Source organism: Peromyscus leucopus, chromosome 8a (assembly GCF_004664715.2).
Source record: "Peromyscus leucopus breed LL Stock chromosome 8a, UCI_PerLeu_2.1, whole genome shotgun sequence".
In the NCBI taxonomy this organism is placed as follows: Eukaryota; Metazoa; Chordata; class Mammalia; order Rodentia; family Cricetidae; genus Peromyscus; species Peromyscus leucopus.
In genome coordinates, this window is record NC_051085.1 from 49,717,220 (window position 1) to 49,741,405 (window position 24,186).

At 47.1% G+C, this 24,186-nt stretch overlaps 1 protein-coding gene across 2 annotated transcripts in view; it reads right to left on the reverse strand.

Annotated features, from left to right (window-relative positions):
• Window positions 1-4,807: 4,807 nt before the first annotated feature.
• Window positions 4,808-24,186, reverse strand: part of Slc22a2 (solute carrier family 22 member 2) — a 37,684-nt gene continuing 18,305 nt past the window's right edge. The window contains exons 5-12 of one of the 2 annotated variants that reach the window (XM_028866664.2): window positions 22,573-22,687; window positions 21,029-21,135; window positions 18,117-18,331; window positions 16,598-16,706; window positions 16,028-16,140; window positions 11,743-11,842; window positions 10,070-10,076; window positions 4,808-5,208 (exon numbers count right to left, since the gene is read on the reverse strand). In XM_028866664.2, the coding sequence (XP_028722497.1) occupies window positions 4,849-5,208; window positions 10,070-10,076; window positions 11,743-11,842; window positions 16,028-16,140; window positions 16,598-16,706; window positions 18,117-18,331; window positions 21,029-21,135; window positions 22,573-22,687 (1,126 nt within the window). In that variant the 3' untranslated portion in view covers window positions 4,808-4,848. Of the gene's footprint in view, window positions 5,215-10,069; window positions 10,077-11,742; window positions 11,843-16,027; window positions 16,141-16,597; window positions 16,707-18,116; window positions 18,332-21,028; window positions 21,136-22,572; window positions 22,688-24,186 lie in introns of both variants that reach the window. The other variant, XM_028866662.2, reaches the window with a different exon arrangement.

The window sequence follows — 24,186 nt, forward strand, 5'->3', positions numbered from 1 at the left end:
TTTTTTCTGGGTGTGGATTAATGAAACAGGAGGAACTAACTCCATGTTGGGCAGCATGGGATAGACATGGGAATGAACTACAGAAGAAAAATGGAGATAAAGCACAGAAAAGAATAAAGGGCAAAGAAAAGGCACAAGTTGAATCCTGAGAAAGTGACGGACCAGACAGAACCCTGGTGAGATCAATGAGTGAAAAAAGAAAAACCACAAAGTGATAATGCCACCTTGAAAAGGGCTAAAACCACAGATCTGTGCGAGGCTGAAGAGCAAGGCAGCGTACACATGCTGATACGTCAGAATAGTAAAACAGACGCACTCTTAGGGACTGTCAAAGTCAGGAGAAAGCGTAAGTCACACACAGCGATGGGTAAGGTATGTGCACGGGCTAATGTTTCCAAAGACAAGGAAACACTGGTGCTGTGGCTTGGATGTGGTTTGAGAATGTGCCTCAAAGGTTTATGGGTGGAAGCTTGGTGTGACAATGTGGTTGCTGCTGCTGCTGCAGCCATTGTGGTCCCTGCTGTCCTTCCTCCTCCTCCTCCTTCTCCTTCTCCTCTTCTCAGAATCCTACCTCCAATTATACCACCAGTGGGCACCCCAGCCTCTAACAAACAGTTTTTAAAAACATGTGCATTACAGAAAATTGAGAAAACCCCCAAGTTACAAAGGTGAAAGTGAAAAACGACCCCTCTCTTCAATGTTAAGCCCATTTCTTTTTAACCATCGGGGTAAAATTGCTTCCAAAATGTCTTCTGCTTTTCTTGCTCTCCAAGAGTTCTTTCAGTGCGCTCAGACCCGCCGGCATGCTCTCTGCCACTTCGTGGGCAGCTGTTACATCTTGTGCTTGGAGACAGGAGACTGAGCAGATAGAGAGGGCGTGGGATGCTCGCCTCTCACCGCATGTTTCTGGGCTGCAAATGTTTGGGTTCAGTTCTGCTTGTCTCCTGGCAGATGCTTATGAAATCGTTCTCACTAGAGATGCTTGCCTAGGAGTCCACCTTAGCCCCTTCCCTACGTCTAACCAGCCATCATTCTTCCTCAGATCTCTTTCCTATCTATCCAGTCCTCCCCATCCACCCACTCTGGCCAGGGTCCAAGCAGCAATTCTTGAGAATTTCAGCATCTTAGTTAAGTGTCTGCTCCCCCGGGAGCCTTGTCCCGGCTCTGCATGACTTTGTGAGCCCTGGGCCCTTTCTTCCTCTACCCAGGGAGCTTTGATCACTCTGTGTTATCATTGCTTGCTCATTTATTTTCTGTCTCTGTCTCCAGTGGAGACAAAACCCATACCTAAGTTGTCCATCTTGTCTCAGTGTTCAGCGTCATGCAGGATTAGTATTTAATAGCAAGGATTACCCTATAGGAGAGGTCAACCAAACCCGCCCCCTGGGCTGCGGTTATGGCTTAATGTTACAACAGCATTGCACAGACAGCATAGTTCTGGTCCAGCATCATGCTGTGCTGGGGTGGTGGCACTGTCCCCTGCAATTGTGAGACCTGGGAGCTGGGAAATCTGCTCCACTCCTCTCTGTGTCCTTGAGGCTGACATATAGTCATTGAACATCTAGTTTTGGGTGCTTGCAACCTCTCTGAGGATGGGAGAGAACTTAGAAAACAGACAAGCAAAATACGATTGCAGATTTTCTCAGCACCTTCTTACGAATATACACAGGCAAGGAAACATTGTCCTCATCGGCAGTAAAGTTCTAAAGGGGGGATGGCGTTGGTAGGAAACCTTTAGGAGGGGCTGGGCTGTGGCTCAGTTGGTAGGCTACTTGCCTACCATGTACTGTGCTTGGGGTTCATACACCAAGTGTGGTGGCATATGTTTGTAATCCCAGCTCTAGAGAGGTAGAGGCAGGAGGATCAGGGGTTTGTAGCCATCCTCAGCTACATAGTCAGTTCAGGGCCAGCCTGGGTTCAAAAGCAAAACAGAGCAAAATGAAACCCCCAGGATACCTGGTGAAGTTGGCTCCTGGGAGGAGAGTTCTGAGTGCCAGCCATCCACAGCAGGTACCTGGTGTTGAATGCCCATTGCTTGTTAGGAGTCTCTGGACACAGGAGCCTAAGATGACCCAAGGCTCTTGAACTCTTGATAGTGACAACTAGTTTCCATGGCACAGCTGTGTTGGTTTAGAAGGTCAGTGGCCTCATCCTGTGTGTCACTCACAGCAGAGTCCTCCAGGCCCACACGTCACTCACAGCAGAGTCCTCAGATTCTGGGTCATAGGTTATGAATTTCTTGATGAGGGGCCAGAGGGAGCTTGGTTGGTGTCCCAGAGAAAAGCCATGGATTACCAGAGGCAGGTGGGAACGGGGCGACAAGAGAGGTGGCCAGGAGAGGGCAGCTGCAGCCAGGGGCAGACATGTCTGTCTTTTGAGGCCTGGTACTTGAAGAAGGGTGTGCCCAAGGGAAAGCCCCATGGTGCATGATTTGTCATGTCCCAGAGAAGTCAGGGAAGGGATGAAATGAAGGGCTATGGCTACCACTCAGGGCTACAGGATGCCCAGCTGGAGTGACAGTGTCATGGGCATGATCTTACTGTCCCATCTTTTTGCCTTGAGGGAATGTGGAAGAGGCATTTGATGGTCCGGGTGAGCACAAGAGCCCTTAGTACTGACCTCAGTGGAGAGAAGCTGTCAGAAGTCCGTGAGGTCTCTCAGGCTGACCGGAATTGTTTCGGAGTTCCTGGAGAATGGGGGTCTTTGCTCAGACCTACCCATTGTGCAAAGGTAACAGGTTTGGATACATTATCCTCACCATCAAGGCTTGTGGCAGGTCAGTTGTGTTTTGCTTAGAATATTGGCATTGGGTTTTAGAGAAACCCACACCACCGAGTTTCATTGCTCCTGGGATAAATGTTTTGTAAAATCAGTGGGTGAGGTGGCACCTCCTGGTCAGGCAGCCATGTGAGAGTTCTCTTTCCACCTCCAGGCTGCCCTGGAGATATGTCTGGACTCACTTTCTCTCATTGTGTTTGGTAATGTGAACCAGGTGTGTTCTGTAAGTGGATCCAGTATTCGTGTATAAAATGAGTTCCACTTCTGTGACCATTTAAATGATGTAAATGTGTTTTCAAACACTCAATAGACAGAAATCAATAGAAATGTGTAGTTAAATGAGGACCCATAAAACCCCAGCGTTGTCCAGGGTCTTTCTGTCATGGTGGACGTGACTGGCTGTTATGTTAGCTCCACTTTGACGTCCATCTAAAGATGGACTGTGACCTGGAACCCTGAACTCAAGGAGAGACTTTCTTGTTGCTCTTTGTCAGGGAGTTTTGTCACAGCGGTAGAAACGAAACCAGGGCACACATGAACACACGAGATGAAGTCATTACAAAACTATATGGAATCTTGCCTTGTCTTCTCCATGAGCCACCATGGGTACACAAACATTCCCACATTACTTGTCCAATACCTGTCCTTCATGCTGGAACTTTCTCAACAGAAAGATCTTTATTGGTCTTTCTCCTGCCCTGTTTAACTGATGAATGGTGATGCCATGGCTTATGCAAGCATCCTTCATATTTATAAACTTGAATTATTTATTTTTCCTTTGCCTTCACCCACAAGCAATGCAACAAATACTTCTGAAATGCCTCTCCATGCAGTTTGATTTATCAAATATTAACAGAAGTGAGACTATGAGATCAGACACACACATTTGTGATACTGATGGACATGGCCAAGCTATGTACTTAAAAGAATGTACTATTGGCTACTTTTGCAAGAAATGTATGAAGTAGATTGTCTATACTCAGGATTAATAACTTTATTTTACTAATTTGGGGTCAAAATGTCATTTCAGTTTTAATTTGCATTTCCATCATTAACACTGAAGATGCACACTTTTGTAACTGTCCTTGAACTCACTCTATAGACCAGACTGGCCTTGAACTCACAGAGATTCACCTGTCTCAGCCTCCCAAGTGCTGGGAGTAAAGTGTGTGCCACCACCACCTGGCATAACTGGCCATTTCTATGTTATCATTTTCATAATTAAATGTTTTAAAAATGATTTATATCTCTTACTGACTTGAAATGTATCAAGTGAGCTGGCCTGCTTGGCTAGTGAGCCCCAAGGACCTGCCTGTCTCCCCCTCCCCAGCACCGAGGTATCAAGAGCTCAGCCCTCCCCGCTTCCCTAGCCTGGGGATTGAACCCAGGTCTCCAGGCTTGCAAGTCAGGCATCTCTACTGACTGAGCCATCTCAACAGGCCTGGTATTTGTCTTTTAAAAATGTATTTACCATATGACTTTTGTAAGATGCTAATGCTGAATTTTTGTTTTTGATTTTTGCTTTTGTTTTTGTTTTCTCTGTGTAGCCCTGGCTGTCCTGGATCTCACTCTGTAAACCAGGCTGGCCTCGAACTCACAGAGATCCTCCTGCCTCTGCCTCCCAAGTGTTAGGGTTAAAGGTGTGCGTCACCATGCTCAGCTGAACTAATGCCATTTTTAAGGCCCATTAATCTTGAGGAAAGTTTTACCAAACTGAAAAATATTGTCACGGCTGATTCAGTAATGCCAGGAATGCTCCTTACTGCATTCTCTATCAGCTCTTTTACAGAAAGAATGTATCTGTGGTCATCTACTGTAAACACGGGCAGGCTCGGTGATTGCTCAACTTAGCATCTCATTCTTTTGTTTGGGCGTTTTTTGAAGTGTGATCTGCATAGTAAACAACATATTTTGAAATTTCATCACATTTATGATCCTGACAGGCCCTGTTCCAAGTTCCTGATGTACATTCTGTGGTATTGCCTTGAGTTTTTTTATTTCTTAAAAAAATAAAATTTCTTCTCTCATGTTTATTGTTTTTCAGATCTTTTTTTTAATATTTGCTTGTCCTCACCCACAGCTCCCTTGGGTATTTTGGTTTGATGTCATATGGAGAAAGAAACCAAATAAAGAAATGTAAAGGTGAAAAAAGAAATTCAGTAAAGCAATGGCCATTCTCCTGGGACTACTGAGAGAGGGTGAGGTGGAGGACCCTGGCTGGTAGGAGAGTCTGACACATGAGCGCAATGAACTGTGAGGGCTACGGCTCCCCGCTGGTGAAGTCCAAGGGTAAGTGTAGTTGGGTGGTGTGGGTTTGTAGTGTGGGAAGAGCTCTGCCTCTGGTCCAGCACTGACCACACTCTTTCTCCTTAGCTTAGCTGAAGACCTGCTTTCTTGCCTTGGAGGTAAATTCTCTTCTCTTTCTTTTTTCTTGGCCTGCAATAGGAAATCAAATTAGACCAGTGGGAAAGAAGTTATGAGGAGCTGAACAGAAGCATCAAGTGGGCAATAAATAAACGAAACAAGAGTCAAGTGTTGGACTTGTCCAAGATCATACTTGTGCTGTCTTCTGAGTGACGGTTTTCACGAAGAAAACAGGTAACTAACTCAAGGGAGAGGGTGTTCCTCCATCCCCCTCCTGGTGTTTCACCTTCCTCCATAACAGAGAATCTAGATGAAGGCTAAATATAACTCTACACCTGCTAAAAATAGTGATTGCAAAAATCCAGAGACCTTGATTGGTTCTCACACAGAATTTAAGAAATTATTTTCCCCAGGTTTGTTTGCACTATTCGATGAGCGAAGACCGTGACTAGAACATTGCTCAGTTGGTGAGTTTTCTTACTGTCTTCTCTATGGATCTGTGGATGCTGCTGGGGGTCCTCGGAGCAGGGCTACTCTCCTTCCTCTGCTGCTCCCAGCCCTGTCCTTTGCACATGGTCCTGTTCGTACTGAATCCGATGTGGGCTGCCCCAGTTCCCCAACTTCCCCCACTGTTGCCCCACATGGTCTCAGTTTCTAGACCAGTCCCATCTGAGATGTGGATAACAGAATCTCATCAGATCACCCAGCAGCGCCACCGCAGGCCTCCCAGACTCCAGGTGGGGGGACAAGCAAATATACCGAGTTCCCAGAGTCTCCAGGCCCAACCACAGAGCATCAGGGACAGCAGTAGCAATGGTGGTGGGAGCATGAACAGCAGCGGCGGCGGCGGCGGCAGCAGCAGCAACAGTGTCAACAGCAGTACCAGCATCGACAGTAGTAATGACAACACCATTGAGAGACGTACCAATGTCAACAGTGGCATTAAGAACAGCACCGAGAGCAGCAGTGTCAGCCCCAGCATAGACAACAACAGTAGCAGCAATAACAGCAGTAACCACCACAGCAGCGACATCAACAACTACACTGAGAGAAGTGCCACCACCGAAGACGACAGCAGCAGCGGCAATAGTGGAAACGACAGCAGGAGGAGCGGCCAAGATCACAGAAGTGATGGCTGCAGTAGCAGCAGCAGCAGCTGCAGCAGCAGCAGCAGCAGCGATAACGGCAATGATAACAACCATGACAACACCAGCACCACCAACAGTAACACCAGTGGCAGTGCCAACAGCCGAAGCAACGGCAACAATCTCAGCCCTGACAATGGTAGCAGCAGTAGCAATAACAGCAACAGAACTGACGGTGGCATGAACAGGACGAGGAGCAGCATCGATAACAACAGCAGTCACAGTGACAGCCGGAATGACCACAGCAAAGGCAGGGACGGCAACAGCAGCACTACTAAAGACCACAGGCCCAGCAGCAATAACAGCGGGGACAGCGAGAACAACCTTATAGACAATAGCCACTGCACATGTCACAGCAGCTTCAGCAGCAGTAGAAGCAGCATCCACATGAGTGACAGCAGCAGCAGCAACAATAGCAGCAGCATGGAGAGCAGCCGGAACAACAAAGGGGAAAATAATAGCAGCAAACATATTATTGTCAACAGAAACTGCAACAGGAACAGCAGCAATAATTACAACAGTAACTGCAACAACAACAGTAATAGCAGCAACAACAACCAAAACAGCAGGATCAATAACAGTAACAGCAATAACAACAGCAGCAAGAACAGTAACAGCAACAACAGTAACAATAGCAGCAAGAACAGTAACAGCAGGAACAGTGACAGCAACAAGAAGAATAACAGCAGCAACAGTGACAGCAGCAGCAAGAACAGTAACAGCAGCAACAGTAACAACAGCAACAGTAACAGTGGCAACAAGAACAGTAGCAGCAGCAACAGTGACAACAGCAGCAAGAACAGTAACAGCAGCAGCAGTGACAGCAGCAACAGAGACAGCAGTAATAGTGACTGCAGCAGCAAGAACAGTAACAGTAGCAACAAGAACAGTAACAGCAGCAACAGTGACAACAACAGCAACAAGAACAGTAACAGCAGCAACAGTGACAACAACAGCAACAAGAACAGTAACAGCAGCAACAGTGACAACAACAGCAACAGTAACAGCGGCAACAAGAACAGTAACAGCAGCAACAGAGACAGCAGTAACAGTGACTGCAGCAGCAAGAACAGTAACAGTAGCAAAAAGAACAGTAACAGCAACAGTAACAACAACAGCAAGAACAGTAACAGCAGCAACAGTGACTGCAGCAGCAAGAACAGTAACAGCAGCAACAGTGACAGCAGCAGCAAGAACAGTAACAGCAGCAACGGTGACAGCAGCAACAGTGACAACAGCAACAGTGACAGCAGCAGCAAAAACAGTAACAGCAGCAACAGTGACAGTAGCAACAAGAACAGCAACAGCAGCAACAGTGAGAGCAGCAACAGTAACAACAGCAACAGTGACAGCAACAAGAACAGTAACAGCAGCAACAATAACAGTGGCAACAATAACAGTAGCAGCAGCAACAGTGACAGCAGCAAGAACAGCAACAGCAGCAACAGTGACAGCAAAAAGAACAGTAACAACAGTAACAGTAGCAACAGCAACAGAAATAGCGGCAACAAGAACAGTAACAGCAGCAACAGTGAATGCAGCAACAGTAACAACAGCAGCAACAGTGACAGCAGCAACAGTGACTGCAGCAAGAACAGTAACAGCAGCAACAGTGACAGCAGCAACAGTGACAGCAGCAACAGTGACAGCAGCAACAGTGACTGCAGCAAGAACAGTGACAGCAGCAAGAACAGTAACAGCAGAAACAGTGACAGCAACAAGAACAGTGACAGCAGCAACAGTAACAACAGCTACAGTAACATCAGCACCAAGAACAGTAGCAGCAGCAACAGTGACAGCAGCAACAAGAACAGTAACAGCAGCAACAAGAACAGTAACAGCAGCAACAAGAACAGTAACGGCAGCAACAGTAACAACAGCAAGAACAGTAACAGCAGCAATAGTGACAGCAGCAAGAACAGTGACAGCAGCAACAGTGACTGCAGCAAGAACAGTAACAGCAGCAACAGTGACAGCAGCAACAAGAACAGTAACAGCAGCAACAAGAACAGTGACAGCAGCAACAGTGACAGCAGCAGCAACAGTAAGAGCAGCAACAGTGACAGCAGCAACAGTGACAGCAGCAAGAACAGTAACAGCAGCAACAGTGACTGCAGCAAGAACAGTGACAGCAGCAACAGTGACTGCAGCAACAGTAACAGCAGCAACAGTGACTGCAGCAAGAACAGTAACAGCAGCAACAGCAACAGTAGCAAAAACAGTAAGAGCAACAGTGACAGCAGCAACAGTAACAACATCAACATCAATAATGACAGTAGTAGCAACAACAGTATGTGTGACAGCAGCAGCAGCAACAACAACAGTGACAGCAGAAACAGCAACAGTGACAGTGACAGCTGTAAAAGTGACAGCAGCAGCAAAAACAGTTATAGCGACAGTGGTAAAAATAACAGTGACAGCAACAACAGCAACACTGACAGCAGCAATAGTAACATTGACAGCAGCAACACCAACAGTGACAGTGACAGTAACAACAGCAACAGTGACAGTGACAGTAACAACAGCAACAGCAACAGTGACAGTGACAACAGCAACAGTGACAGTAACAACACCAACAGTGACAGTAACAACACCAACAGTGACAGTGACAGTAACAACACCAACAGTGACAGTAACAACACCAACAGCGACAGTGACAGTAACAACAGTGACAGTGACAGTAACAACAGTGACAGTGACAGTGACAGTAACAACAGTGACGACAGTGACAGTGACAGCAGCAGAGCCACCATTCAGCTCCACAAACTGCCAACAAGATGAAACGCCTGTTCTGGGTTCCCACATCTGTCTTTTTTTACAAATCATGGGAGTTTGGCTTTTGTGTCATTGTCACTTTAGAAAAGATCGTGCTCAGTCATACCACAAAGATACATGCTCAATTACGTTCAGAGCAGCACTCTTTGTCATAGCCAGCACCTGGAAACAACCCAGATGCCCGTCAACTGAAGAACAGATTAAGAAAATGTGGTACATATACACAATGGAGTACTACTCAGCAGAGAAAAACATGACACATGAAATTTGCAGGCAAATGGATGGAACTAGAAAAAATCATCCTGAGTGAGGTAACCCAGACTCAGATGGACAAACATGGTACGTACTCATTGATAAGTGGATACTAGATATAAAGCAAAGAACAATCAGACTACAACCCACAGAACCAAGGAGGCTACATAGAAGGGGGGACCCTAGGACGACTGTGGCTTAGAATAAGTTTTGGTTTTACTCAATTACTCGACAAGCCTCAATGAAACATTCCACTATTAGGATCAGAATCTATACTGTATCAAGCTGATAATAGAAAAATAAATAAATAAATAAATAGGTAAATAAATAATAAAGAAAGAAAGGAAGGAAGGAAGGGAGAAATGAAGGAAGAAAAAAAGAAAAGAAAAGATCGTGTGGCCAGGAAAAGAACTCGGTGTCCGATGGCTGCTGACACATGACATCCCGCTCAGTTGAGGCCTGTGTTCTCAACAGCAGTTCCAGGAAAAGCCTCCACCCCTGGGCTTCAGCCGCATGCTGTCTTAGTACCAGGTGTGTCACACATGGAACCGATAGAGTTTTCTCTGTCTTTATCAAGTTGACAGCTTTTGCCTTTCTGTCCAAAGAAAGCCCTTTGCATAAAGTTTCTCTTCGGCATGTCTGAGCTGTCAGTTATCACTGCTCTTGTACTCTGGGTCACGATCAAGTGAGAAAAGGATGTGTGAACACAAGTACAGTGATGCCTTGGCAGTCCAACAGGTAACTGAGATGTCTGCTCTTGGCCTCCTGGGTGGGTAGCATATACAATGTGGATACACCAGGCAAAGGGAAGATTCTTGTCATGAGTGTAATAGGAACACACATGCAAGATCTTGTCATGTCACTCAGAGAAGTGTGCAACATAAAACCATTTATAGATAAGAATTTCTTCTTTCTGGAATTTTCCATTTAATATATCCAAACTCTAATGGAAACTGAGGAATCATGCGTTATTGAAAGGATGGAATTAAAAATGCAGAAAAGGGAGACTCCTCGAATATTTCTATAATCTTGTCATTTTATTTTTACTACTATTTTATATTTGTATGTCTATGTATTTATGTTGTCTTTAACCAAATGATAGAATTAATACTTTCCCATGTTTTGTTTTTTCCCCCAAGAACAATGCATTTTTTGAGAACTTTTCTTATTAGTGGATATAAAGCTGGCTCATTTTTTTTAAAAGTGGCTATATAGTGCTTATTTATCATATGGCATGTAATAATTTATTCAACTGGATTCCCAACTGAAGGGTATTTAGGTTGCTTCTAATCCTTTAAATTAGATGCTTTAACAATTAGTCCTAGCCACACATTTCACAGGTAAATTTCAAGAGGTGGTGACTGAGTAAGATCAGACAGGTATCACCCTGTTTCTATGGTTGGGCTTTCATGGAGGTTTCAGTGCATGGTTCGTAGTCACGTGGGCCCTGCATATTCTTCCCCAGTACAGTGTGTTCCAGGCAGCTGGATCTCTGATGACCCAGAGGAGTGCCTGTGCCGTGTGGTCCACATTGTTCCAGTTGTAAAGGAGGTGGTGGGACTTACCTTTCTGCTGAGTCAGCTGCCCCAGCCCCTTCCCGTCTCCTGCTTTTGGGCAGCTGTTCTTGTAGCATTGTTAGAGCTCTCAATTTATGTTCAGAAAGCCAGCCCTTTGTATAGTACGAAACACTTTGTCCAGGTCTACCAGTGATGGCAGTGTTTCAACTCAAGTTCAAATTCGTGAATGCAGACAGACTAATCTTTCTCCTATAGGCCCTAGACTTTTCTTTCCTTTTTTCTTTTCTTTTCTTTTCTTTCTCCTTTCTTCCTCCCTCCTTCCTTCCTCCTCCCTCCCTCCCTCCCTCCTCCTCCCTTCCTTCCTTCCTTCCTTCCTTCCTTCCTTCCTCCCTCCCTCCTCCTTCCCCTCCCTCCCTCCCTTCCTTCCTCCCTCCTTCCCCTCCCTCCCTCCCTCTCTCCCTCCCTCCCTCCCTTCCTTCCTTCCTCCCTCCTTCCCCTCCCTCCCTCCCTCCCTCCCTTCCTTCCCTCCCTCCTTTCTCTCTCTCTCCTTCCTTCCTTCCTTCCTTCCTTCCTTCCTTCCTTCCTTCCTCTCTTCCTTCCTTCCTTCCTTTCTTCCTTCCTCCCTCCCTCTTTCCCCTCCCTTCCTCCTTCCCTCCCTCCCTTCCTTCTTTCCCTCCCTTTCTTCCATCACGTTTAGACAGACCTTACCTATTATAAAGGTGTGAACTATAGCCAATCTTCCTATGGTGTTTTCACTACTTCTTGTCTCTTTTTGACTTTTAATGCTTTGATGTAGCTTGCCTTGATCACATGATATGAGATCTGGGTTCAACCTAATCTTTCTCCCCAGTTGACTATAGACTTGTCTAACCGTCTATGGAGGAGTTCATTCAGGAAGCCCAAATGCCTACCTCTGCATGTTCTCGGCGTCCTCGATGGTCTCAGGCAGAGCCTTCCCTTTGGTCTCAGGTAGCAACAGCACAAGTCCCCCAGCAACAAGGCCAACTACAGCTGGGACACAGATGTGGATTGCATCAAGAACCAGAAAGGTAGTCTCTGTAATTGGGGTTTCTCTTGTTTCCCTCTCTCTTTCGGGGGCTGGGGGGTATGTTTTCCCATTCTTATTTATAGACTCCTTTGCCAACTTTCAACACCCTGTTTCCCATCATAAGTAATGTACCTAATGCCAAATGCCATTGGGTTACAATTCCTTTTAGGGAAATGAAATACTTAACATTTTGAGTCAAGGTTTATTCCAGGCCACAGGACATCGCCGCAGTGTTGAGAAAATTCAGAGTTAGAAAATAACTCTGAAAAAACTTAACCATATGAAGAAGAACGCAACTCTGCCAACAGAAAGCGCTCAGCATTGGGAACAGGTCAGAAACTCGGACCATTGCTAGCTAACAAGAGTAATTGCATCAGGATTGGCAAGATGGCCCAGTTAGGGTGCTTTCTACTAAGCTAAATGCTGTGAGTTCAAGTTTAGTTCAAGTTCAGATGTTTAGAGCCGAGAATATAGTGGTTCTCCCCGGTAATTGTAGCATCTAGGAGACTAAGGTAGAAAGATTGTGAATGCAAGGGCAGTATGACCTACCTAACGAGGCTGTGTCTGCGCTAATTAAAAAATTAAACATTTTATTTTATGTGTATGGGTATTTTGCCTGCATATATGTCTGTGTACCACATGGTACAGTGCTGCTGAGCCCAGAAGAGAGCATTGGATTCTCTGGCAGATGTTAGTAGCTATCTGGCTGCTGGGAACTAAATCTAGGTCCTTTGCAAGAGCAGCCAGTACGCCTAACCACTGAACGCTCATTGAGTCCCTTGGTTAGAAGACAGGACCTCTGGGGTTGGGGATTTAGCTCCGTGGTAGAGTGCTTGCCTGGGAAGCGCAAGGCCCTGGGTTCGGTCCTCAGCTCCAGAAAAAAAAAAAAAGAAGAAGACGGGACCTCATTTGAGTAATTACCCACATCAGATTGGCCTGTGGCTACATCTGTGAGAGATTTTCTTGATTGATGATTGATGGAGGAGGGCCCAGTCTGCTGTGGACGGTACCATTCCTAAGCAGGTGGACCTGGGCTAAGGTATCAAGGAAGCCGGAGAATGAGCCCGGAAGCAGAGTTCCTGCCCTGACTTCCCTCAGTGGTGGACTGTGACGGACTGTGACCTGGAAGTGGAAACCCTCTCCTCCCCTACATTGCTTTTGGTAAGAGAGTTTTATCACAGCAACATAAAGGAATCTAGAACAGTCTCAACCCCTCTGGGTGTAGCTAAGTGGTAGAGAGCTTGCTTAGCATGTACAAGGCCCCCGGTTCAGTCCCCAGCACAGAAACTAATGTGGGCCCAACTCAGGGGTAGCACGTTTGGCTGCACATGGCCACTCGCCTGTTTTTGTTTTTGTTTCAGTCTCTAGTTATAATTTTTAATGACAGTCATATTAATATTTTTGTTTTCTTTAAATTCATATTGGAGGTATATAACTCCAATATGTATTTTGATTTTTTTCTGTGACAGAGTACAGGAAATGGGGTGCCAGTTCTTCACTAGTTTGGGGTTTCAGAGAAATGCATGCTGGATGCTATTTCTCTTTAGATACAGCAGAAATGGGACCATGGGCGTTGAGCTCAAGCAAAAGCCCAGTGCTGGGCATCTGGGTCCAGCTCTGACTTCTGGCTGGTCTGAGGACCTGGGCAAGTCCTGAGAGTGCTCTGACTTTCTGTCCTTTGCCAAGTGACACCATCTACCTCACATAACCATGGTATGAACTGTCGATGTGAATGAGAATAAGTAACTTCTCTGAATCTCTCAGACCTCTAGCGTGATCCATGCTGTAATGAGTAACAAATGCCAGCCAGACTCAGCTACTTCAGCTGAAGGTGAGTCCCCTCCCTTTACGGGCGTTTCTCTACCTAGATGTGACAGGTAGCTTTAACTGTCATCCTGACATGGCCTAGAATCAGGGAAGAGATGCTCAGTGAGGGTTTGTCTACACTGGGTTGGCCTGTGGTGTGTCTATGGGGGATTGTCTTAATTGATGTGGGAAGACCAGCCCACTGTTGGTGGTACCATTCCCTAAGCAGGGGGTTCTCAGTTGTATAAGAGTTGGAAAACTCATGTGAGCATAAGCAAGCATCACTTTGTCTCTGCTCCTGACTGCCTGTGGATGTGTGACAAGATGCTCGGAGTTACTACCTTGACTCCCCCGCACTGTGACCTAGAATTCTAAGCTAGCATCAGCCCCTTTCTTCCCAATGCTACTTTTTTCAGTGTATTTTGTCCTGGCAACAGAAATGAAACTAGACCAGTGGCCCAGATCCTTCTGCATCTGCTTCCCCAAGTGCTGGGGTCATAGGAATACCCCACACACCACTCTAGCTCCAAGTCTTTAAAGAGGGTGTAGTCTAGTGAATAGCAGATCACAGATTATCATTTTATCCACGCAAGGATCAGCCTCGCTAGCCAGGACGGCATTACCCGCTTCCCTGTGATCTTTATCTGTTTTGTCCTGCTGTTGTGGATGGAACCAGGGCTTTGCCCATGCCAAGCAAATGCTGTGCCACTGAGCCCTCCAGTGGGCTGGCTCTTCGCCAGTATTTTTAGGCTTCTTAGATGAAGAAGAAAAAGGAGAGAGAGAGAGAGAGAGAGAGAGAGAGAGAGAGAGAGAGAGAGCAAGCAAGAAAGAGGGAGAGGGTGAGAGAGGAAAGATGTTAGAATCTTAGTTACCTTCTTGCCACCAGGTTACAGATGGGCAAAAGATGACAAAACCCTAGCAGAGGTAAATGTGGGACTGCCTCTAGGTTTACTATGATCTTGGAAACACAGCTCTGTCCTCTGTGTCCTCCAGGGGAAGGTGAGGTAGGACAAGGGACTGCACTAATTCATATGGGCCTAGACTTTTCTTAGACATGCTAAGCAGTGGTTGCAGAAACACGGAGCCCCTATTGGCTGTCCAGAAATGTCCTGCTGACCCCCCAGCCACCACCTACCAAGGATCAGGCATCTCTAACTCCTACCTGGGGAGGAAGAGTTGTGCACTTCCTGAGGAGGAGGGAGGCTCTGGGACAGGCCCCCTCAGCCTGTGCTTGAGAGTCAGAGATTTGGGGCACGTGCCTCCCGTCAGTGGGCCTGGTAGCTCTGGTTATCTCAGGGTAAAAAGCCTGTGTGCTATCAGTGTTGGCCATCTTGATACTATGATGGGATGTGGAGGAATTTGCTGGGTCTGTTTTGATGGGAAGTTATAGCAACAGCTTGAAACTTGCATTGGCAGGTCTTCCAGCATGGAAAACTCCCCCCTCACAAATCCCTTGAGCACAAGGCAAGGGAAGGAACAACCCGGGGCAAGTGGAGGGGGCAACATTCGGCTCCAAAAAAGCACTATTGGGTCCATCTGCCACAGAGTCCAGGGGAAAAGTCAGGGTGCTGTGCCCTGGGAAAAGGGCGGTTTTAATTAAGCCTAAAATCGCCTCAGTGGATCTGAAAGCAGACTGAAATGGTACCCTGGGGCACTTCAGGTACCCCAAGCAGGGGAATGTAAGTCTGAGTCTGAATCCAGTTATCCCTGCAGGCACACACAGGCAAGCAGCTGCCGGACAGTCTGCAGCTGGGCAAAGGGCAGCACACAGTGACTGGATGGGGGTGCCCAGGGTCCCTCGGACCCTTTCAGATTTTGTGATCAGCAGTTGGTAGAGGCTGGCATACTCTACCCACTAGCAAGGGCATGTGGGTGGGGGAGGCTAGGACGCAACTGGGTAATTAATCGCTCTTAGCTCCTAGCTCCCCTGGCAGTAGCAGAGGGGCCCACGCCATGCCTCATCCTGAACTCTGCTGGGGAAAGGTAGGGGCGGGGTGAGAATCAACATATGGGCTCCATCCTGCTGACACATTTTATTAGCTGTGAATCCTGTATTATCTGCACTTTGAAATTTTACAGACTGTCTTTGAAGCAGGGAAGTAAGAGTGCCTTGGGAATGGAGACAGCAAGGGTTCATTCTTTTCCAGACCTGAGAGGGATGGCTATCACTGGAGAGGGAGCTGGGGTGCTTCAGGGAAATGTCTTTCCGCTTCATCCACCTTCAATTCATGCTCCTAAGGTACCAGTCCCCTAGCTCAGTGGTAGGACTGACATGGAAGCATTAAAATAATACTAGTCATACTGCCGATCACTAGTAATTAAACCTTATGGAGATTCCTCACCGAACACTACCAGTGGGAACTCCAGCCAGATGTCGGTGAGCCGGTAGACCAGGAAAGGTGTGATGATGCCACCAATGTCACACATGGACGAGCAGACAAGGACGCCGAGATTCCTAAAGCACAGAAAACTGATTTAATTCTTTAACTTCTTATGGGGCAGTAGTTACCTCTCACTGTTCTCCTAGATAATTGCTTTCTCCAAACCATTAGCTGTCCGAGAACAGAAAAAAAAACAAACATCGATTCTGTGCATTTCAATGGGTAGAAATGACATGTGTGCATAATCTCACCCATGGTCTGTTGTTTTTGTTTGCTGTAAGCCTTCAGGCTGGAGAGAGAGTGGCGTTCACATTTCCCTCCATCATGGGACTACCCATGCCATGTCTATGCTTTCCACAGATCCACTCATCTGCTCTGGTCACTCTCTACATGGTGGTCTTGCTCCTGTGTCCTGTGGCTTCCGAGACACTGAGTGTGAACTGCTGGCTGCTGCCTTTGAACACCCCCCTGTTCCCCGCTGTGCTTTGAGAAGTAAGGCTGCCCAGCCCAAACCCGAGTGTCCCCACTCACCTGATGTATGTGGGGTACAGCTCAGCGTTGACCAGGCAGACCATTTCATAGGCCATGGTGATGCCCATTCTGCCCATGCATGCAATGGTGATTTTCAGCCACTGTAGATCTGAGGGGGGAAACCCAGCGGTCATCCACTCTGCATATGGTCGCTTGTCCTCAAACACTGCTCCAGAGAGGGTTTGTGAGGACAAACTCCACATTGCAGAATGAGATAGGGAAGCAAGGATCGTTCTCTACAGATGTGAGATGATAAATGTAGCAACCTCTGCCGATCTGGATGTGCTAACCGTAGAGGCAGTACTAACATTCTGTGTGTGCGCGCGTGCATGCATGTGCATGTGCATCAGACGTTGAGGTCTTGTGTCTTCCTATGCTTCGTATAACAAGGCAGAATTGTTCCCTTGAACCCAGGGGTGACCCATTCAGATAGTCTAGCTAGCCAGCTTACTCTAGGGATCCTACGTCTTTGCCTCCTAAGTGCTGAGATGAGACCAAGCCCGCTGACATGTATATAGGTTCTGAGGATCTGAATTCTGGTCCCCATGCCAGCACAGGAAGTGTGTTTTACCCATGGAGCCATCCAGCCAGCACAAATAGACTCTCTCTCTCTCTCTTTTTAAAATGTGGCCCTGGAGAGATGGCTCGCTGGCTAAGAACACTTGCTGCTCTTACAAAGGACCCAGGGTTGGTTCCCTGCACCACAGCAGGCCTCTCACAGCTGCCTGCAACTCCAGCTCCAGGGGACCAGACACCCTCTTCTGCATCTATGTGCATACAGACACACATAAAATATACATATACATAAAAATCTTAAAGTAAACTTAAGAAGTGTAGCATAGGTACCTAGAAAAATGGACAAAGTACAGATTTCCCACAGTTCCCCTGCCCGCCTGCATCCAGCCTCCCCCATCCTCAATGTTCCTCTCAGGGTAGATGACATCTACGGCAGCTGATGAGTCTGCACTGATAAATCACGGTCACCCAGAATCCATCGCTGACCCAAAGAGCTACTCTAAGTGGGCTGGACACAGGCACAATGCATGTCCCTGCCATTATGCCACACAGAGTGTTACCTGCCCTGAAAGTCCTCTGCCCCTACCTTTCCCCTCCACTCCTGGACAGTCCTGATCTTTCTATTGTCTCCACAGTTCTGCCTCTAAGAGTTTTGTATCTTTATACCTCAGCTCTTAATGGTAGTATGAGGATGCCGATACTACCAGAGAGGTTGCCCCAGTTAACCAGTAAAGTGAAGCGTGGGCACATTGTAAATGATTGCTGGTCTACAACAGCCTCAAATGAAGTTCCGGGTGGCTAAAAGCATTGTTTCACGGGCTTTTGCCCCTTTTCCCAAAGAAACATTTTGTGAGGAAGACATAACGTAATTACTGATGGCATGGGAACTTTCTCATTTACAGTGCAGGATTGGACAGAGGTCAAGGGAGGTGCTAGAATGTTCTAGAGCAAAGCTTTGGTGCTAGGCCCGAGTTCTTCAAACCTCTCTGCTCTCTGAACCTACCATCAGGGATAAAAACCGAAGCCAGACAGGCCGCTCCTGCCACCATATTTGACGCAGCCCAGGGATAGCGACGGCCAACCCTGTCTATGGTCAGGATGATGAGGAAGGCGGCTGGGAATTCCACCAGGGCAGAGTAGAAGAAATCCAGGTAGATGTTGCCTCCCGCGAGGCCCATGTGCATGATGAGGCCCTGGTAGAGAACAGAGCTCGTGAACCTGAGCAAAGAGGAGAGCCATGGTCAGGCTGAGCGCCGGCTCACACTGCTGCCGGGAGAGGCCCAGGGGCAGATGAGGAACTGGTGGTGGTGGGGGAACCTTTGCCTGTGGCGTTTTCTCAGCCATCCCAGCTGTGCCACTGTCCTTATACCCACTGCTTTACCGTGGCTGGTGGGACATGAGAGGCAGAAACCTGGAAACAGTTGGGGAGCATCCTATTCACTGGTCCAATGAGAAGCTGAGAAGTCTTGATGATGGAGTAATTTAGTGGAATCATAGCCAGTGGTTCATGGCTGTCGATCTTTCCTCTTTGCTTATATGTATCTATTATTTGCAGTGTGTGTGTGTGTGTGTGTGTGTGTGTGTGTGTGTGTGTGTGTAAGTATTCCTGTGTGTGTGAAGGCAAATGTATAGGCCAGAAATCGATACATTTCTCTCTACTTCGTATTTTGAGATAGACACCCTCTCACTGAGTCTGGAGACCCTGGTTTTCTAGGCTGTCTGTCCATCCAGCCCCAGAGATCCTTCTGTCTTCAACTTCCCAGCACTAGGTACACACCTTCAGATCCGGCTTTTTATGTGGCACTGGGGATCCGAACTCAGGTCCTCATGCTTGCGTGGTGGCTTACCCTCTGAGCCTCCTCCTCCCAGTCTCTTTGTGGTCTTCTAAAGCATTTTGGAAGTAAAGACCTGACTACTTAATTCAGATTTCATGAACCCAAAGACCCAGTGTATGTAGCCTCCCTTCTCAATAGTTTCTCCCCTGGCCTGATGCAATGAGCCTTCTGAGAATGTTTCTAATTTTGTTAACTTAAAATAATGGAAAATCTGAGACTGACGGGCAAGGTTAAGCATTCAGAGGGAAAGGAGAGTGTGGCCAAAGGTCAAACTGCCCGTGCCACGCAGTCCTGTGACGAATGTGGCTTTTGCTAGTGAGGGCAGGACTTTCTGCAGTGTGAGGGCAGCGCTCACTGTGGGGGAGGTTCCTCAGCATGGAGGCCCCCACACTGGCATGCACGGCTCTAAGGGTGTCTGTGCACAGCCAGCCCTGAGAAGCCCTGGTTCCTGCATTGTGAAGTGTAGCATGAGTCTTAAAAGGTCTTATTAATTAAATCAAACCTGAGGCCAGTTATTGGGGTGAATGCTGGAAGATCCAAGAAACAGATCAAGCCACAGCTACCTCACCTTGACAATTCCTCAGCTGGTCCTGTTTCCTCAGACTGGAAGCCTCTGAGTCCTCATCTGAATGGGTCTCAGCTGAACTGCAGCTAGAAGCCTGAAAGCTTAACCAGCCAAATGCTTCTAGTTCCTGATCTTCACGCCTTATGTATCTTTCAGTTTTTGCCATCACTCCCTGGGATTAAAGGCTCACTTCCTGAGACTAAAGGCATGTGTCACCAAGCATGGCTGTTTCCAATGTGGCCTTGAACACACAGAGATCCAGAGGGATTTCTGCCTCTGGAATGTTAGGATTAAATGAGTGTGCTACCACTGCCTATCCTCTATGTTTAATATTGTGGCTGTTCTGTCTCTGACCGCAGATAAGTTTATTAGCGTGCACAATATTTTGGGGAACACAATACCACCACAGTGAAGTCAGTGCTGAATTCTTCATACAGCCCTGTGTGTGTGTGTGTGTGTGTGTGTGTGTGTGTGTGTTTCTGTTTGTTTATTTTCCCCTCCAGGGACAAAGAGGGAGAAAGAAGGCTTTCCTCACTGACTCTGTACATCTGTGGAGCTCTGCACTCAGGGTCTAATAATCTATACTAATATTTCTCATTTTGGATTATATATTAAATCAAACAAACAAACAAACAAACAAAAAAACCACTGGTTGCTGGGCCACAGCCATGGCTCCTGCAATGTTTTTACACCCCCAACTGCTTTTCACCCAAGAAATTTTTATGACACTCTGGGTATATGGGAATGTAAAATTGGCATACAAAGCCACGATTTACTGATAATCATAAAAATGTATTTTAAAATAATTCTTTGGTCTCTGTGTAACTTTACCATTTATTAAAATGAAAGCAAATTTGTATATTAGTGATATGTATATAACATGCTTATTTTTAAAAATATTTACTTGTTTTCAGTTTGTGTGTATGGGTGTTTTAAAAGCCTGCATTTGGCGCACTATGTGCATGCCTGGTACCCATGGAGGCCAGAAGGTGAGGACCAAACTCTTGGAACTGGAGTTACAGGTGGTGTGAACCACAGTGTGGTGCTGGGAACCGAACCCAGGTCCCCTGCAAGAGCCACGAGTGCTTTTTAACCACTGAGCCATCTCTCCAGCCCCAATGTTTATTTTCATGTAAATAATTAAATATTGAGTGTTTGATGTTGCAGGACAAAGGGCATCTTCAATATTTTTCAGAACCGACAAATACTTTTATAGTCGTCCGTCCAACGAACGCCATGCCGCATAAATCCATAGCACAAAACAACAGAAGCGTGTCGAGCACCACTTTGTAAGTGGTTGGAAATTCTGTCCGATTCCAAGCCAAGATTCACAAGTGTCTGAAGAAAATGTTATCAGGCAAACCTGCTCTCCGTGAGTTGCACACCAGCATCTGCTGTTGATGCTAATCTGGGGAGAGGTGATAATTTGAGGTGTGTTTCTTCTTCTCTTTAATGTGGGTGACTGTGGTTGCAGGGATGTAGAGGATTTTAAGGCAAAGCAAAGGAATGTCTTACCAGTTGTACATCAAGATCAAAGTATGTTTCCTTATCTGAGGGGTTCTGACCAAGTCCAGGAATGAAGGGTTCAGCTTCTCGCCCGCATCCTCATCTGCTCTCAGCCTCTAAGAGCAAGAAGGGTGTTTTCTGTTAGAAGGGGGTCTCTGGGTCCTAAGGAGAGCAGCAGCCGTATTTAATAATGAGCATCCATCATGGACTCAGTTCTATGTCGGCCATAGAGCACACTGTCTTATTTAATCTTTAGCCTAGAAGTTGGGGTCTATTTTTCACTCTGTTGCACTCTGGGACATAGAGCAGTTAGGTTGCTCACAGCATGTGATTTGTAAGGTACACTGGGGGACCACAGAGACCCAACTCTGCGGTCCTGAGTGGTTCCTCTGGACCAATAGGAAGGAAGCTCAGGTCTGAGCCTTGACACTGAGACCAGCACCACCATCACTTGGAGCTCAGGAGGAACAAAGTACCGGGAGGCTGAAGAGACGGTGCGGCAGCGAAAGCACTTATTGTTCAAGCATGAGGACTGAGCTCAGATCCCCAGAACTCATCTAAATGCTGGCCGGGTGTGGCAGCTGGCCTGTGATTGCCAGAGCAAGTTGGCTAACAAGACTAGCCTTATCAGTGAGCTCTAGGTTTGATTGAGTGACCTTGCCTCATTAAGGAAAGTAGACGAGGGATCAAAGATGATTACTGACATCAAACCTCAGGTCTAACCTCCCCCAACCCCCCATACACAATCGCCAAGCCTCTTCAATTCAAAGTCATGTAAGTGTCAAAATCTTACAGTTAATCTATGCCACATTCTCATTCAGAATTTTTTTACTCTTATCTTGACATAATTTTCATTTATTTTCTTTTGAAACAGAGTCTCTGCGTAGGCTAGCCTTGAACTCACTATGTAGCCAAGGATGACCTCAAATGCTGAGCCTCTGGCCTCCACCACCTCCAAAGTGCTGGAGTTACAGTGCACGCACACCAAAGCTTTCATGCACTCTGGGAATTGAACCCGGGGCTTCATGCATGCTAGGCAAGCACTCTACCAGCTGAGCTATATCTCAACCCTTGACACACTTTTCTAACACAGTCCATTTCTCCTTCCCAGCCCCATCAGGTGAAAAGGGTTGAGTTCAGAGTGGTGAGACCTACTAAGGTCAAAATCTGAAGCACACACCAGATGGCTGCATCCACAATTCTTCCAATTCTAGGAAATGATTTGTGTTCGGAACTCTGCCTTGTGGACCTAGACTCTGACCTGGGAAGCTGGGCATGCGGGAGATGCCAGCAAAACCTTAATAGAAACAGCTCCTCACTGACTTATTTTAAAAAATCTGGTTTATTTTTGAGTCTGACGGTTGCTGTCTGTTTATTCTTCCAGGGAACACAAATCTTGTGTACAAAATAGTCTATTGTATTTTCCTACAGTGTGGCCAAAAATGCAAAGGGGTGGGTCCCGTGCCTCTCCGGTGGGATGGTTAGCACACGACATGTTTTCCACACCCTCCCTTCTCACTATCCCCCAGTTGACACCCGAGGCCTCAACTCACCTGAAAAGACACTGGCATTGGTTTTCCGTTTTTCTTAGCAATGTGCTTAATTATCTTCATGGCCTTCGCATTCTTGTTCTGGGAGATCAGCCATCTTGGAGATTCGGGTATGCACCTAGGGTGTAAGGGGAGGGGAGGGGTACCTTGCTGCCTCCCCACTGCCAATACACACAGTTGAGTTTCTGGGTGCATCTTGCTCAGGGAGGAGGTTCCGTTGGATGGACCTAGGATGCCAAGGCTGCTGTGCAGAGCACACGAGGCTCTGTCCTTCCTTAAGTGCTGATTTGCAGCCAGCCTGTGTCCGGGATGCCTTGAGGCCTCCTCAGAGACTCCTAACCTCAACAGCAGCGAGTGAGCTGCTAAGCAGGGTGCAGCTGAACATGTGGCTTGTGTCACCACGAGGAGGGGTGGGCCTCTGGGCGGGCCCCCGACCTTGTGCGGGCCTGAGAACTCCGGTCAAAGGACAGAAGCGGGAGCCGCAAATCATCATGGAAGGAAGCAAGGATATATCTGGTATATACACACATATATTAAATATCATGTGATACACAGTTGAAATATTATATAACTATATATTATAAGTAATAAAATATATTGCACGTTGATTATACCATGTTGTATGTTTTTTTAAATATATTTAATGCTGAAAAATGACATAGGCTTCTGAGGTCAGAATGCAGAAACTGAACCGTTTGAACTTGACCTAGCAGGCTTAAGAACCCCCACAAATCCTAGGGTGCTGCTCTAAGCAAGGGCCCTATGTCCTGACCTAGCAGGCTCAGGCAGCCCATCTCAGTAGTCCCCAGGGGCCCGTGTCTTGAAGTGCTCAGAGCAGTGATCCGGGTAATGGAGGTGGGATGGAGGAGGATGGGCAGCTAGCCATGCTGGAAGTTAGAAGGGCTGGGTTAAAGACTTAAGGGCTGGAAGCCTTGGTGGCTTTCTGCTCTGGGAAAGGTAGGGCCTGGTGAGACCAGGGCTGGATCTTTCTATCGGAGGGCCATGTGGAGAGGGCCATAGCGACTCCTTGGGTAGAGGGGTCGAGACCCAGAGTGTGGTCTGCTCAGCAGCAGCCAAGCCCTGGGACGCTGTAGAACTGTTTTTCTAGCTGCCCATGAAAAGTTCTAGGGGCTGCTATTGCCTGCGCTTGGGCAGGGGAGCAAAGAGGTGTGGACTTGGGAGGAGGTAGGAACCTGGACAGCTTGAAAGTGGGATAAGTGGGTGGTACAGGCTTTCCTGGGAACACCAGGGGAGGAGACACTGGCCCAACCCAAGCTGAGATGTGTGGGCTTTGGGCTCATTCTACAGCTTGCTGGAAGCACACTTAGGGGTTATCTGTGGTCATGTGATATTTGGACAATCCCTGGGGCCTGACTGTGGGAATGCCTGGGACAGGAAGCTACCACAGAGCCTGGTGTTTCCTGACCTACAGAGATGCAGCCACAGGTTTACTGACGGGGCCTCCAAGCCTGGGAAGTAACTGTGGAGGTTTCATGGAGATGGAGATTGATCAGAACCCGCCTGTGGCCACCATCCCTGCATCTACACCCAAAACCCCCTTCCTGTACAGCTCGCTCTTTTTGTTTCAGCTTCTCTGTTTGCTCCAAGACTGGTGAT